At 40.4% G+C, this 13,551-nt stretch overlaps 2 protein-coding genes across 2 annotated transcripts; both read right to left on the reverse strand.

Moving 5' to 3' along the window:
* Positions 1-835: 835 nt before the first annotated feature.
* sft2d2a (SFT2 domain containing 2a) lies at positions 836-3,952 on the reverse strand. The gene is made up of 8 exons (XM_072388743.1): positions 3,730-3,952; positions 3,528-3,617; positions 3,188-3,273; positions 2,980-3,061; positions 1,597-1,632; positions 1,415-1,473; positions 1,296-1,325; positions 836-1,210 (listed from the first exon to the last, which is right to left on the reverse strand). The coding sequence occupies exons 1-8, from the start codon at positions 3,793-3,795 to the stop codon at positions 1,171-1,173; spliced, it is 489 nt and encodes a 162-aa protein (XP_072244844.1). The 5' UTR covers positions 3,796-3,952; the 3' UTR covers positions 836-1,170.
* Positions 3,953-6,079: 2,127 nt separating this feature from the next.
* Positions 6,080-12,152, reverse strand: tmem45a (transmembrane protein 45a). Its single transcript, XM_072388744.1, has 6 exons — positions 11,935-12,152; positions 9,955-10,162; positions 9,608-9,820; positions 8,115-8,299; positions 7,886-8,028; positions 6,080-7,709 (listed from the first exon to the last, which is right to left on the reverse strand). Exons 2-6 carry the CDS (start codon positions 10,148-10,150, stop codon positions 7,613-7,615), a joined length of 834 nt encoding a protein of 277 aa, XP_072244845.1. The 5' UTR covers positions 10,151-10,162; positions 11,935-12,152; the 3' UTR covers positions 6,080-7,612.
* Between the last annotated feature and the right edge of the window lie 1,399 nt (positions 12,153-13,551).

Genomic DNA, 13,551 nt, shown 5'->3' on the forward strand with positions numbered 1-13,551 from the left:
GACCTCGTGTAATTTAACTTTATTTTTATCATATAAATTGCATTTAAAAAAATCGATTTCAAACGTTTAAAATGTTGAGGATGTGCGTAAGAAGCCTTGATAAGACTTTGGGGCTCTTATCCCGATAGTAAGATACCTCCAGGACAGGAATCATTTCCTGACTTTTACCGTTAGCTACTCACCTCCACATTACAATATGTTATCCAAAAAAATCTATCAAAACAATGCTCAGGTGTTCAGATAAACACTAAAACATATTTGTTTCCCTGAGATAATTCAATAACCTGAAAGTAACACCTGTGGAAATGTTCAAATGAGTTCCTGCCTTCTTATCATATTAAATCCCGCTACTGTGGCCCGATTTCATACAATAAAATCACATACAGTATAACCAGATAGGTGACGCAATTTTCCAGATGAAATGCAAATTTTTTGGGTGGTTGGAGTATTCTTGCCATAAAAAGAAAGGATTCTGGAATAAAACGGAAGAAATTAAGCACTAATACTGAGGATTCATTCCTCAAGTCCTTAACGCTGATAACCAACTTTAAACTGCACAGTGGCTGTGAAACACTAAATATTTAAAAGACTTCCACTGCTTAAAATTCTTTCACATAAGATAATTGATTTAGAAAAAGTCACCTAACTTCACATATTAGCTATAAAAGCAAAGTTTAAATCCACAGATTAGATTGCGATAGTTTAATGCTAATGTGATAATTGTCAACTTCAGATTATTTGCATTCAACATGATCAAGCTATTAAAAGAATCAGAATGAATGCATATAAAGTGCTTATACATGTTCTCTTCGTGATGTAGATAATAAGGATGCAGTTTGTTAATTTATGTAAGCTTTAATAGTTTAAATTATTACAGATATTTATACAATATTACACACAAAAGCCACAATTATTAAGTTTTGATTAAAATAAATCACTGAATTGCCAAGAAGAGAAAATCTGCTCAGGTAACAAAGCAAGAAAAAATTTAAATTGTGAGGTAAACATGCATTATCTACACATTAAACGAGGAAAGTGCGCAGGATGAAGAGTCACAGACTCTCCAAAGCAGGACCACAAGCAGGCTGATTCAGCAACTTCAATAAGAGATCCGCCGCCTCTTTAAAAACACTTCATCCAGCCTGAATCATCACCCCAAACACATGGGGATCACTTCAAGCACACAGCCACCATCTTCATGATCGCCTCTCTGAAAAGCAATTCACATAAATCAGACACTTTTATACGCATCACTGAAACAGATGATTAGAATAAATGGTGCTATGAAGACCAACCTCACACACGGGACGTATGACAGACTGTACCTGCAAACAAAAGACATGTCAGGCCACAAAGTCTCAGTAACCTTCGACTGAAAACAGTACAATGCAGAGGAGGTTGAACCTTGACTCACCAGGAAAATGACAAGACTTGCAAAATGCAAAATAATAAAGCAAGTCCAAAGTTTTTCCACTGAAAGAAAAAAAGAAGAAGAGAAAATAACATAACACATATAAAACCCTGAAGTTGATGCATGCTACCTGTCAGCTGTGAGTAAAGTCAGAAGTGATCATGGTTGCCTTGAAGCTCACTCACCCAGAAGGCTGCACACAAAGTCAACACAAGGCACGTCTGGAAAAATGAGTGGGACAAATATAATCAATGATTTAAAAAATGGGCCTTTCTTTAGTTACACTAAACCTAGGAAATCATACTACAAAGGCTATATATTTTTTCTCATGATGCTGCTAAGCATGCAGGCCTAGTAAGTCACTGCCTCTGATGCTCAGACTGGAACAGAAACTCACTGCAGTCAACAGGTTGGACAATAAGGACTCTGCATATAGTCATGTGACACTCTTTTCAGGTCTCAAGACATGAGACAAAAATTCAAATTCAAACATTCTGTTGTAGATTTGCTGCTGTGTTTGGGATCATTGTCCTGTTGTGTGACCCAGTTTCAGTAAAGCTTCAGACAGATGGCCTCACATTTGACTCTAGAACACTTTGGTATTCAGAGGAGTTCATGGTGGACTCAATAACTGCCAGCTGTCCAGGTCCTGTGGCTGCAGAACAAGCCCAGAGCATCAGCCCTCCACCACCGTGGTTAACAGTTGGTATGAGGTGTTTGTGCTGATAGGCTGCGTTTGTGCATTATGATCAAACATCTCCTCTTTGATGCCGTCTGTCCAGAGGACATTGTTCCAGAAGTCTTGTGGTTTGTTCAAATTAACTTTGTAACTTCAATCATGCTGCCATGTTCTTTAGAGAGAAGAGGCTTTCTCCTGCAGCCCTTCCAAACAAGCCATACTTGTTCAGTCTTTTTTTTATTTTAACATTCAACTGAGGCCTGTAGAATCTGAGATGTAGCTCTCAGGTTTGTGTAATTTTTTTTGAGCATTACACAGTCTGACCTCAGGGTGAACTTGCTGGGATGTCCACTCCTGGGAGGATTCGGCAACTGTCTTGAAAATTTTTCACTTGTGAATAATCTTTCTCTCTCAAGAAATATGAACTTGATTGTTTAAAAAGTCATGGCAGATGGATGGGCAGCAACAACTGCCTCTCTAAGATCCTCGCAGATGTCTTTCCTCATTGGCATTGTGTTAACACACACCTGAATGCTTCAGAGCAGCAAACTTCTGCTTTTATAGAGGAGCTCACACATGCTGATGACCAGTAATCAAGTGCATCTGGTTAGCAGCACCTAAATCTGCTTCTTAATTATTATGGAAGCTGTAAGGTTGGACAGTGAAAAACAGATTTTTTTTTTTAATTCTCAAAATTATGAAGCAATTAGCGCTTTTTTTGAAATTTTATTTTAAAAATCATAACTACTGACTTTGTGGAGCTGTCACTCAACTCAGTTTACCAATGTATAACGTATATTTTCGTCGTACGTGGGAAAACTCAACAACAAGAGCACAAAGTCCTCTCAGTTTTCAGAACAGTCTCCTGCTTCGTTTTTTGTGCTCTTACAAGCATGATGGTAGTGGCGAGCGCTCTTGTTTTGTCACACATCCTCTTCAGCTGCTTCAGGGGTCCCATCAGAAACATTGTGCTATCAAACACAAGAAGAAACGTATCAAATGTGTTCACTGAATGCTTTTCAAAAGTCCATCACCACATCCCTCGCCAGCTGTTTTGATACGACCCTCCCACTCTCCAGGATGTCTTTGACACTCACCTGGAGAGAGCGCATATGTTTCCAAATGTGTAAAAGACGATGAAGAGAGTCAGACCAATTCTGGGGAGGAAGAGCATACAAACTCCCTGCAAGTCACAGAAAACATACAAACACAACAGCGGGTGACTTATAGGTCAGACATTATGCTGAATCTCTAAGCTGCGCTTTACTCATTGAGGCGGGACTTTTCATAGTGTCAAATACATGAACACCGCATCTTCAACATTCCTCGGGGCAAGAAGAACCTGTAAGGCCACATCAGCTCTACCTGCACTCCTCCTGGAAATGGAGGACAGCAAACGATTGACACAGAAGGCATCACACTGCTGTACATAATTACCAAAACTGTGCATGCGGCTCCCACCACGAAACAGGCGATGAATCCCTTCAAACGCGTTCCCCAGCCTAAAGTAGAGGCTTCATTCATGGTCTGCAGTCAGAGACAGGAAGAAACATTTAAAAAGCTGAGTAAATGATCAGTCAGTGAGCCAGCTGGCGTCACAGTTTGGGTGGCGAAAGCTGAAATTTGTGTTTCTTTTCACCTCTAAAACGGTTCGGTCTTCTCTTCGCGCCTCCTCGCCGCTTAGGACCGATTTTAATTTATCCATAGCCGGAGATCACCGGGGGTCGAGCGGCTGGAGAAGAAATCGGTTTGTTTCCTTGGCAGACAGAAAACTTCGCTGAGTTTCCTCAAGTCTGCGTGGATGGGCAGCTCCGTCACGTCGCAGCCAGCAGAGCTGTCAGTATCTTACCTGCTCAGGTGTGTGACTGCATGTTAGTCACACACCTGACCGGAGCAGCAGCAAAGAGGTCTCACTCGGATTTGATTTTTCTTTTGGAAAATTACGCACTCATGTCCGCGTGAAACATTTGGAGGGGAAGAGTTTAATATTTTCAACATTTCAGTTAACTTAATTTATCTTTATATATATGTTCCTTCTTTTCTTTTCCTATGGAATCATTCAAGCATAAAAAAGGGCATCTAACTCAAGGGATGAACTAATGTTGTTTCTTCACATAATTAACCACTTTTTGTATATTTAGACACTTTGTTACAATTGCAATTCAACATAGCTCTTCCCATCTCTTTTACTGCATCTACCAAAAATTGCCAAATACAACATAGTTTGACAGGCATGAAATAATAATTTTATCCCTTTGAGGTGATTCCCAAATTAGCTGAAAACTTGTTATACATCAGAATGCACACCATTGGAGTCTAGAGGACAAAATAGATTAACAGTATCTGAAAATTATGTTAAAAAGAAATAGGGAAAAATAGCTGAGAGATGTATTTGGACCTTCAGTTGGTCCATCTACTGTTCACTGAAGCCTCGTCAGAAATGGTCTCCATGGAAGGGTGGCTGTCAAGAAGCCATTCTTAAGGAAGGGAAACAAGAGGAAATAGGCTGAGCTATGCCAAATGACTCAAGAAGTGGACTGAAAATCAGTGGCAACAGGTCTTATTGAGGGATGAATCCTCCTCAGAGCCCGGACCTCAACATTATTGAAGCAGTGTGGGATCATCTGACAGAGAACGGAACAAAAGGCAGCCCACATCCAAAGAAGAGCTTTGGGATGTCCTTCAAGAAGACTGGATAACTATTCCTGAAGACTACTTAAAGAAATTTCTCTCGTTTACTGTGTTGTTATTCAGGTTTGCACATGTTTCAGTTATTCTCTGCATCTATTTCCTGTTTTGCTTGCTGTATGTAAAGACATGATGTGTGGCCCAAGACTGTGACACACGTCTATATATGACATACAACAAGACTTGTTCAGATAACACATCAGTCTGCCATTTCCTTCAGTTTCTGACTACTTCGACAAACCAGACAGACATTAAAACCTCAGTGATTTTCATATGCATGAGTGACATTTTTTTTTAGGATTGAGTGACAAATCTTGTTCAAAATAGAAGATCTTTACTCAGCCTGTCTCCAGATCCTGTAGGTTCTTGAAAGTTTATAAAGTTTTTAGCCAATATTTTTGCATAGATACAGTACTAGTCAAAAGTATGGACACACATAACTCCTTCACAATGATTTGGTAGATATGTCCAAACTTTTTGACTTGGTGATGCAACAATAACACAACATAATTATATCAATCATATAAACATAACATTTTCACTTCTTCAAATATATCACGAGAAAACAAGTGAGACCAAAAATATTAGACTTGATTATCTATATGCTAAGAAAAAAATCTGATTTCATTAACCAATATCATTCACAACAGAGCTTAGAAAACACATCAAATCTTGAAAGTGAGACATTTTACTATTTCATGAAAAAAAAATTAGCTCGTCTCGAAAATTGATGGCAGCAGCACATCTGTTGGGACTGGACAACGGAAGGCTGGAAAAGTCAGCGGTACTAAAAAGGAAGAGCTGGATGAACACATTGGAGCCAATTAGGTTAATTGCCAACAGGTCAGTGACATGATTGGGTATCAAAAAAGAGCACCTAAGAGAAGTCAAGATTCTCAGAAGATGGAGTTCATCAATCTGTGCTTTTAAAAAAAAGTGTCTCTAAATTGTGGAGCAATTTCAGAATAATGTTCCTCAATGTACAATTAAGAAAAGATTTGGAATATTCAATCATCTCCAGTACATAATATCTTCAAAAGGTCCCAACACATCTCTGTGTTCAGAGGACACGGTCAAAAATCAGTATTGGATACCTGTGATCTCTGGGCCTGTTAGCAAGGGCTGCATAAAAAAAACAGGTTTGATTCTGTCATGGAAATCACTGCATGGGCTCAGGAACACTTTAGGAAATCACTTATCGATCAGTATCTGAAAGCAGTTCACCGTAACATCCAAAAATGCAGTTTAAAGCGCTGTCATGCAAAGAAGAAGTCATATGTGAACATGATCCAGAAAGTCTGCCATCTTCTCTGGGTCAAAGTTAATCTACAATGGACTGAGGAAAAGTGGAAAACTGTTCTGTGGACTAATCAAATCCTGGAAATTCTTTTGGAAATCAAGGACAATGCATCCTACAGACTAAAGAAGAGCGGGACCACTTGACCTGCTATCAGCTCTCACCAAAAAAAACTGCGTCTCTGATGGTATGAGGGAGCATTAGTGCCTATGGAACTAATAACTTGCACACATCAATGCTGAAACACATATACAGGTTTTAGAGCAACATCTCCTCCCATCTATACGACGTGCTTTTCAGGGAAGGCCTTATATAAATATTAAGGCCTATATTTTAGGAAGACAATGCCAAAACACACACTGTATCTACTACAGCGGCATGGCTTTGTAGTACTTGGGGCAACATTCCTCTCCAAAATATTTCCTAACTAATCCCAGTTCCCTCACATCTACAGACTGTTGTTAAAAGTAGAGGCGAACATGGCCCTCTCCCAACTTTTTTGAGGCAAGTTGCTGTCATAAAATCCGAGATGAGCAAATATTTGTCAGCAAGCTGTAAAATGTCTCACAAAGTTGCGAATAAAAGATCGGCTGATGATTTGCTAATCATTGCATTGTTTTTTTGTTCAATTTACAGTTTTTTTACAATTGGGGTTTTATGATATAAACGTGACGATGCACTGGATCATATTCATCCAGAGAAAGAACAGAAAAGTGTTCTCGAGCTTTCAGGTACATATGTGTTTACTATATTGTCCAGCCAGACACAAACAAGTCAAAAGAAACTGCTTATCAACATGAAGAGAGTATTACTGCCCCCTGCTGGGATGGCTAAGTAATGCATGCATCTACTTCAAACGTTATCAGGCCATTACATGACATTCAAGTTGGGTAATGCATGAGTGATTATTCAGTCCAAGTGAAATGTGATGTATCCCATGCTTGCTGCAACTTTTCAAGTGACCGAAAAGACTACGATAAGATAAATTTAATCTCTGTGTAAGGCAACAAGTCATAATGATATCAAATAGCAAAAGTTAAATAATTCCACCGGTTTGTAGAACTTGTTTGGCGTTTTGCTTATTCGACGTGTGACTCAACTTGTCACATCATGGAGTTTATAGAAGAAAAAAAAAGCTGTGTCAGTATTCAAGGAAGAGTTTTCAAGTAACACTGCAGATGCTGTGCTGATTTCAGAACAAGATGGTGACTGCTGAACAAGAAATTCTCAACGAAAAAAAAAAGTTTTGAGGAGCTGGACGAAAAGAACGTGATCCTCTAAAAGCCTTGTGTGCACAATAATAACAAAGATATAACAGAGTAAATGAAAAGTGTTACATCACTGTTAAATAAATAGCAAGTAAGGTTAAAGAGGGTTTGCAGCTGGTTAAATAAGGCAGAGGTAGAGATATATTTCAAAGACAGACCATGTTCATATCCCCAATCTGTCTGTGTGCCGTGCTTTTGGTCATGCTGCTGCATCACATCCCTGATTCATCTGTGATATTCGTGAGTCATTCGGTGTACGACTCTTGTCTTCATAACATCTCATCCTCTGACTCTGCATCCCGCTCTCTGGTCTTCAGGAGTCCCATTTCCATTGGAGGAGTCCTCCTCAGTCTGGAGCGCACCAAACTTAGAGACAAACCACAACAAACACCAGAGTCACACATAACGTAAACTGCTGTGCAGAAGGAGCCATTAGAGGTACTCAAGTTGTTAGCATCAGTGATGTGGAATTCTTGCGAGACTTCCAGGATAAATAAACAAGCAGCATCTCATAGGGTGTCTGGTGTGGAGCAGGTTCTCACCAGCTGACGGTGCAGTACAGCACGCTCACGAGAAGCATGGCGAAGGCGAGGTGCCAGGAGTAACACATGGTTACAAACATCATGTTGTTGTGGTCTTGTAGGTCCCACTTAGGCCCATTGGGAGGGTACAGCACAAAGCCAATCTGTGGTCAAAGAGGAGCTCGCGTCAGGAGTCTGGATGAGTACTTACACAAACTTCTGCTCTCAAAGGCTAAAAAGTCAAATTTACCTCCCAGAACCAGCTTCCCTGCAGGAGGGTGAGGGTGCAGCGCAGCAGCTCCAGAATGATGTTACCTCGGTGGAAGACCTCCAGGAAGGCGACGATAGCCTGGCCGAAGACAGCGTAGAGAAGGAGCTGATGCACGTGGACGTCCAGCATGCTCCTTCCATGGAGGTGGTAGAGGAAAAGAAATCCTGAAAAAAAAGAGACGTCAGTGGAAAAATAAGATAAGAGTGGAGTAACTCTGATTGTATTAATTTATTGCTTTGTTAGTAAAACCTATAGAACAGCCAAACGCTATCTTAGCAGATATAACTGACCATACAAATTCATGTTAAAGGGCACATATTATGAAAAAATGTATTTTCTTGAGCTTGAGAGCATACATATTGGCATCTGAGGTCCCTATCAACTCAAAAACTATAAAAAAAAAAAACTGATTTAGTGAGCTGTTCAGATTTGGAGTGGATTTCTACATCAAACTCCCAGCTCAGAGCAGAAATATCCAATGACTTCATCTTTATCTCCACAATGATCCTCTGAATGGAACACGATCACTCAATCTGTGCATCTACAGCCTTCAAAGTTAGTAAGGAAATGTTTTTTTTTATTTTGCTTTACTGTCTTTTTTTCATGGTCTAAAGCAGGAAATTCCATTTTCCAAGTTCTCATTGAAAGCACCCCCCCCCCCCCCCCACACACACACACACTCACACACACATCACATTAACAAACAATAACTGCGAGAAACAAAACACAAGACGAATGGAGCCACGCCGTTTATCGAGCGGATACATGACAGAGGAAATGCAAGGTGATGTGTATTTGAGTATAAAATCCCACCCATTGCTGCAAGACAGCACCATCTGCAGGCCACCAAAGCTGCAAACTACAATACACATACACATAATACAGACTGTTTTTGGTTTTCCAGTTCATGAGAATAGGTTTCTTTGCAATACATAAGGCAGTAAGGACCATGTGTGCTCAGTTCATTTTCATGATAACGTCACCTAAGTCACCCAGTACGCACAGTGTGGGGCATGCAGGAATATCACACTTGAGCCATGTTGATAGGTCCTCACAAATCTCAAGCCAGAACTTCTGGACAGGTGCACAAAACCACAAAGCGTGCACATAATCATCAGGTGTGCAATCTGTGCAGTTTGCTGTGAGCTAGTCTGAGCCTAACTATGTTTTATTGTGCAGTAATAACATGCTCCAAGGGTTACTGAGAATAATTTGTGCCAAAGTTTACATTTGCACGGCAGCTCAAAGCTGCATGGCAGATGTCAAATAGGACACACCCAACAGAAGAGAAAAATCAGAATCAAGTGGCTCTCTCCACAACTTAAAATCAGTTGCTATGAAAAGCTGCAAATTTCTGGTTTAAAAGGGAATTATTGTACTGTGCTCAGTGGTATTTCGATATGCGATATTTTATTTGTGAATAAAAAAATGCAGGAAATGTCTCTTTAATAGAGAATGAAGAATCTGCGTACCTTCATTAAAGAAAGCAATAGCCAGCATCAACCTGTCCAGTGCCAGCGGTGCTGCGTCTGTGGTGTGGATAACCAGAGACACAGCTGCCGCCAGGCCAAAGAACAGGTACATGGTGGCATGTTGCCAGTTCATCAGCTGCTCCCAGTGCTTCTCTGTAAAGTCATACAACTGAAGCTTCGGTCCGCCAGCTAAAAACTGCTCTGCCACCATTCCTGAGGAGCACAGGGGAGGACACACTCAGATCTCTTTAATTAAAGAGTCGACACAGTAAACAGCTGGCCGTCTGACATTTTATTTTAGCATTAAGAAGCTTGTTGTATTCAGGGAATAATAGTGAGCTACTCACCAAAAAATGAGAAGAACAGTATGATAGAGCTTTCAATCGTCTCCAGGCGTCGCTGTGAGGCTCTGCTGGCCAGCCGGGTGGAACCTAAACTCTTGCTCCTGCGGGTGGCGTGCCAGAGCGAGTACTTTCCTGTCCACCAAATCCCAGCCACAAGGAAGAAGCTCCCAGGGAGTGCGTGGCCCTTGAAGCTGCCCATGACTCACAACACCTGTGTCACAGATGGAAACAGATTAAAGAGACTAACAGATCTCAAACAGATCAGATCAATCAGCTCTGTTGACGGAGAGATAAAAACCTGCTATCTAACAAAACCATTTCACCTTATTGCCAATTTGGGAGAAATCGTATACCCTTGCAGAGGTTTATATTTAGCATGGCTGTCAAGAGAGGGAGATTAAAAAAAAGTGAGGGAGTGCCTATAATTTAGATAAACAGCACAAGCAGACATGAACTGAGCGTGTGTTGGCCACGGCCCTTCCACAGAAATCCTCTTAGTGTCCTTGCACCTTCCCAAGCATGAACTAGAAACTTGTTTTATACATGTAAAATATGTCAAACATGTTTTCTTTATGTGCACTGTTCAAAAGAGCACTTCACTGTTATACAAGGTCTCACTCATCAGCTGACTGCAGTTTCCGCTCTGTAATGATTTGCCGACATTTCCGCAACAATTAAACCTGCTCCTGGTTTACGAGGGCTGCTGCCCGTTGGAGTGTCGTCGTCTCTGCTCTTTATCTCTATACACATTCGTGCTGTCATGGGGAAACGAAGAGAATTTGCAAGAAAAGAGAAATTGTGAATACAAAACAGGCCGCCATGTCAGACTCAGCTGTGCTACGCCTTCCACCAGCGACACGGGAAATACTGTAAAAATGATCTGGAGTTAAAAAAAGCCAATAAATGTGCTTGACTTAAATTACCTGAAGCAATAATGTGATACTTTATAAAGTCTGACAGCAAAGCAGGTGTGATATCGACAGGCACAGAATAAGAACAAGGAGCGTGGCTGAACTCTCCTTTGTGATGATAATGACTGAGAATATTCTGCCTGGCAACGAAAGGAACCTTTTGAAGAGGGACACTCAATTCAGACAGATTGTATGGGATGTGAAACTGGGCTCATCTGTGTGTCAGATGGGTCCTTTCCCTGTACAACCTCTCTCATTCTGCGGGAAACACTTCAGCCGCCACGCCAATCACATCCTCCCTCATGTCACTCAAGTGCCCCCTGGAAGACTCATTAGTGTTCAGCCGATTTGCTCACAAACAACATCTGTGCTGACCTGTTTCTAAATATGATCCCACATACACACACTTTTATCATCCTCAGTACAGTGGTGACAAGTATATTTACCAAAGTGCTTTAATGCTGTCCAATTATTTGAACATCTCTATTCAGTTCATCTACTTAACCACATTTTTTAAAATTTGTTTAAAAAACAATTTGTTTAAATTTGTAGATTTTTAAAAAGATTATATTACTTTCTTAACATTTAATACCAAGCACAATCATAGTGACTAAGCCAAAAAGTACATGAGGTCAGGATATTGGTATTTTTAATTGTTGGTTGCCATATCATTGTGTCGCACCAGATGGATTAAAGGGGATACACCTCAGGAAGCCTTTTTTCTTATTTTAAATCAACCCAGCAGTTTCAGATATACATTGGGATTCATATGTGCTCGGTTTCTGTTTTTCTGTAGGACGGGAAACACAGAGCTAGCGAAAAGGACAAACTATGGTAAGTTATTCAGATACATTTTACAGGAAAACAGAGCAAACACGGTTGCTGTCTGATCTTCCGGGTGAAAAGACCAATGTAGCTTTAAGGTAGAGTCTTCATGTGTTATTGTCTCATCTTTTTAATAAGTACAAAGTGCATTACAAGTAGCTGTACATTCAAGGCCTGGCTATAAAGCTTCTGAAACCATACAGCAGCCTGAAATACCATCAGACTAAAAAGGAAACGGGGGTCTTACCCAACTGTGTTTGTCTGTGGAGATGAAGTAGTTGTAACTATATTCAGAAAGAAAAATCAAAGTCTCTTCTTCTTCCTATCACACAACTCATTTTTTCTACTGTAAGGAAGAGAAATGTCTTCTCTGTTTATCCGTACGACACACACAAAGTAAACATCAACAATCTTCTCTCTGAGTCTGACTCCCAACAGCCTCCGAGCCAGATCCGTTTCACAAGCTTTTTTTTTCCACCTAAATTTTCTCCTACTCCAAACTCTTACTTCCAAATAAACCCAACCCATTGGATGAGTGATGGGTGCTGGCGTCATCAGTCCGTGCTCTCATTGGTTCGTCAAAACGTCAGTCTCGGGAGTCCACGTGTGCACTTTCACTCCGCCCGCTCAAGCTCGGCTCGGTCCATCTTCCTTCACAGGAAACCGTTACTTTCCGTCGTGCCAGTGGGCAGGCTGTCCAGAGACAAGAGCCCTATCACGTACACTCTGATAAAAGACAAGAGGCTTTCTCCCTCACTCTCCTTGTTGTTTTTTATCCAAAACGTTCACAGTGAGCAAAAAGCGTAGCGTTTTCTCTGGGTTTTAGAGGCAAAAACTTAGCAAAGTTAGCAGAATGTATGATATAGTTTTAAAGCAAAAAAAAAACAATGAAACTCCCTCCTCTACATGATTTATCTGGCTTAAAACACTAACTTCTACGTATTTGAGAAGATTAACACAATCTTTTTAAAAGTAATAAATGAATCCACTTTCATTTAAAGTAATCCACTCACATTCAGTGTAAATGTCTGGCAAGAAAGACCTGGAATCTGTTTAAATTCATACAAGACTGAAACCCCTATTGTGTCAGTATAAATGTGTTACACCAGAAATATTTATCTAAGTTTAAATACCAGAAACAGTGCAAGCAACTGGCAGGCTCTGTGTAAAAGAAAACATCCGCCCACAGTGGTAAAATCCATGCAAAAACTGTCGTGAGTGCACATGAGTAAAAACAACACAGGATAAAGATAAATTTCTGTTTTACCCCACTATACGAGTAGTATCTATATCACGATTAATTGCTTTAGGAGTGTGCAATGATCTCAAATGCTGGAACAGTAAGCACTGTAACATGAGGAATTACATAGCCTAATCTGCACTCTTTCACACGTCAGCCATATTCAGATTTCTACAGAGTTGTATGTGATTGATGAATATGGGAAATGTATCAATACTAGTGCGCCTGTATTGTTCATTCTGACTCACTGTTGCGTAAATGTAAAAGAGCATTTTTACTGCTAATTCCATCTGTCTGGCTTGGAAAAGTCTGTTATGGCAGAGCTATTATGGGATTTGAATGTCTCTTATTTCTCATTATTGGCTTTTTCAAAGGGCTGCAGTTTCATTATCTGAATAATAGACACGCAATTAAACAAGATAACTTCTATAAATTGCATGTTAAGACACAGACGATTTGACTGTTAAAAGCAAACCCAACCACGTCCTGAAAGGGTGTGTCACACCAGTGTGTTTTTATTCAAAAGTGCCGAACCACAACAGACATAGTAAACCAGGTCTGTGTGTTTGTTCTCAATAGGACAGTGAACATAGAGGCTGATGCTGCTGCTGGCGTGTAGTGCGT

This window comes from Leuresthes tenuis, unplaced genomic scaffold, assembly GCF_036924035.1.
Source record: "Leuresthes tenuis unplaced genomic scaffold, fLeuTen1.0.hap1 SCAF_7, whole genome shotgun sequence".
Lineage (NCBI taxonomy): Eukaryota > Metazoa > Chordata > Actinopteri > Atheriniformes > Atherinopsidae > Leuresthes > Leuresthes tenuis.

What these genes read in the sequence shown, in the direction of transcription:
- sft2d2a (XM_072388743.1), bottom strand. Translation starts at nt 3,795, where the DNA reads ATGGATAAATTAAAATCGGTCCTAAGCGGCGAGGAGGCGCGAAGAGAA. An exon ending in GAGCCGCATGCACAGTTTTG is followed by an intron (nt 3,274 to 3,527) that starts GTAATTATGTAC and finishes TGTGACTTGCAG; the next exon opens with GGAGTTTGTATGCTCTTCCT. An exon ending in AACATATGCGCTCTCTCCAG is followed by an intron (nt 3,062 to 3,187) that starts GTGAGTGTCAAA and finishes TGTGTTTGATAG; the next exon opens with CACAATGTTTCTGATGGGAC.
- tmem45a (XM_072388744.1), bottom strand. Translation starts at nt 10,150, where the DNA reads ATGGGCAGCTTCAAGGGCCACGCACTCCCTGGGAGCTTCTTCCTTGTG. An exon ending in ACTGTTCTTCTCATTTTTTG is followed by an intron (nt 9,821 to 9,954) that starts GTGAGTAGCTCA and finishes TGTGCTCCTCAG; the next exon opens with GAATGGTGGCAGAGCAGTTT. An exon ending in CTGTACTGCACCGTCAGCTG is followed by an intron (nt 7,710 to 7,885) that starts GTGAGAACCTGC and finishes TTTGTCTCTAAG; the next exon opens with TTTGGTGCGCTCCAGACTGA.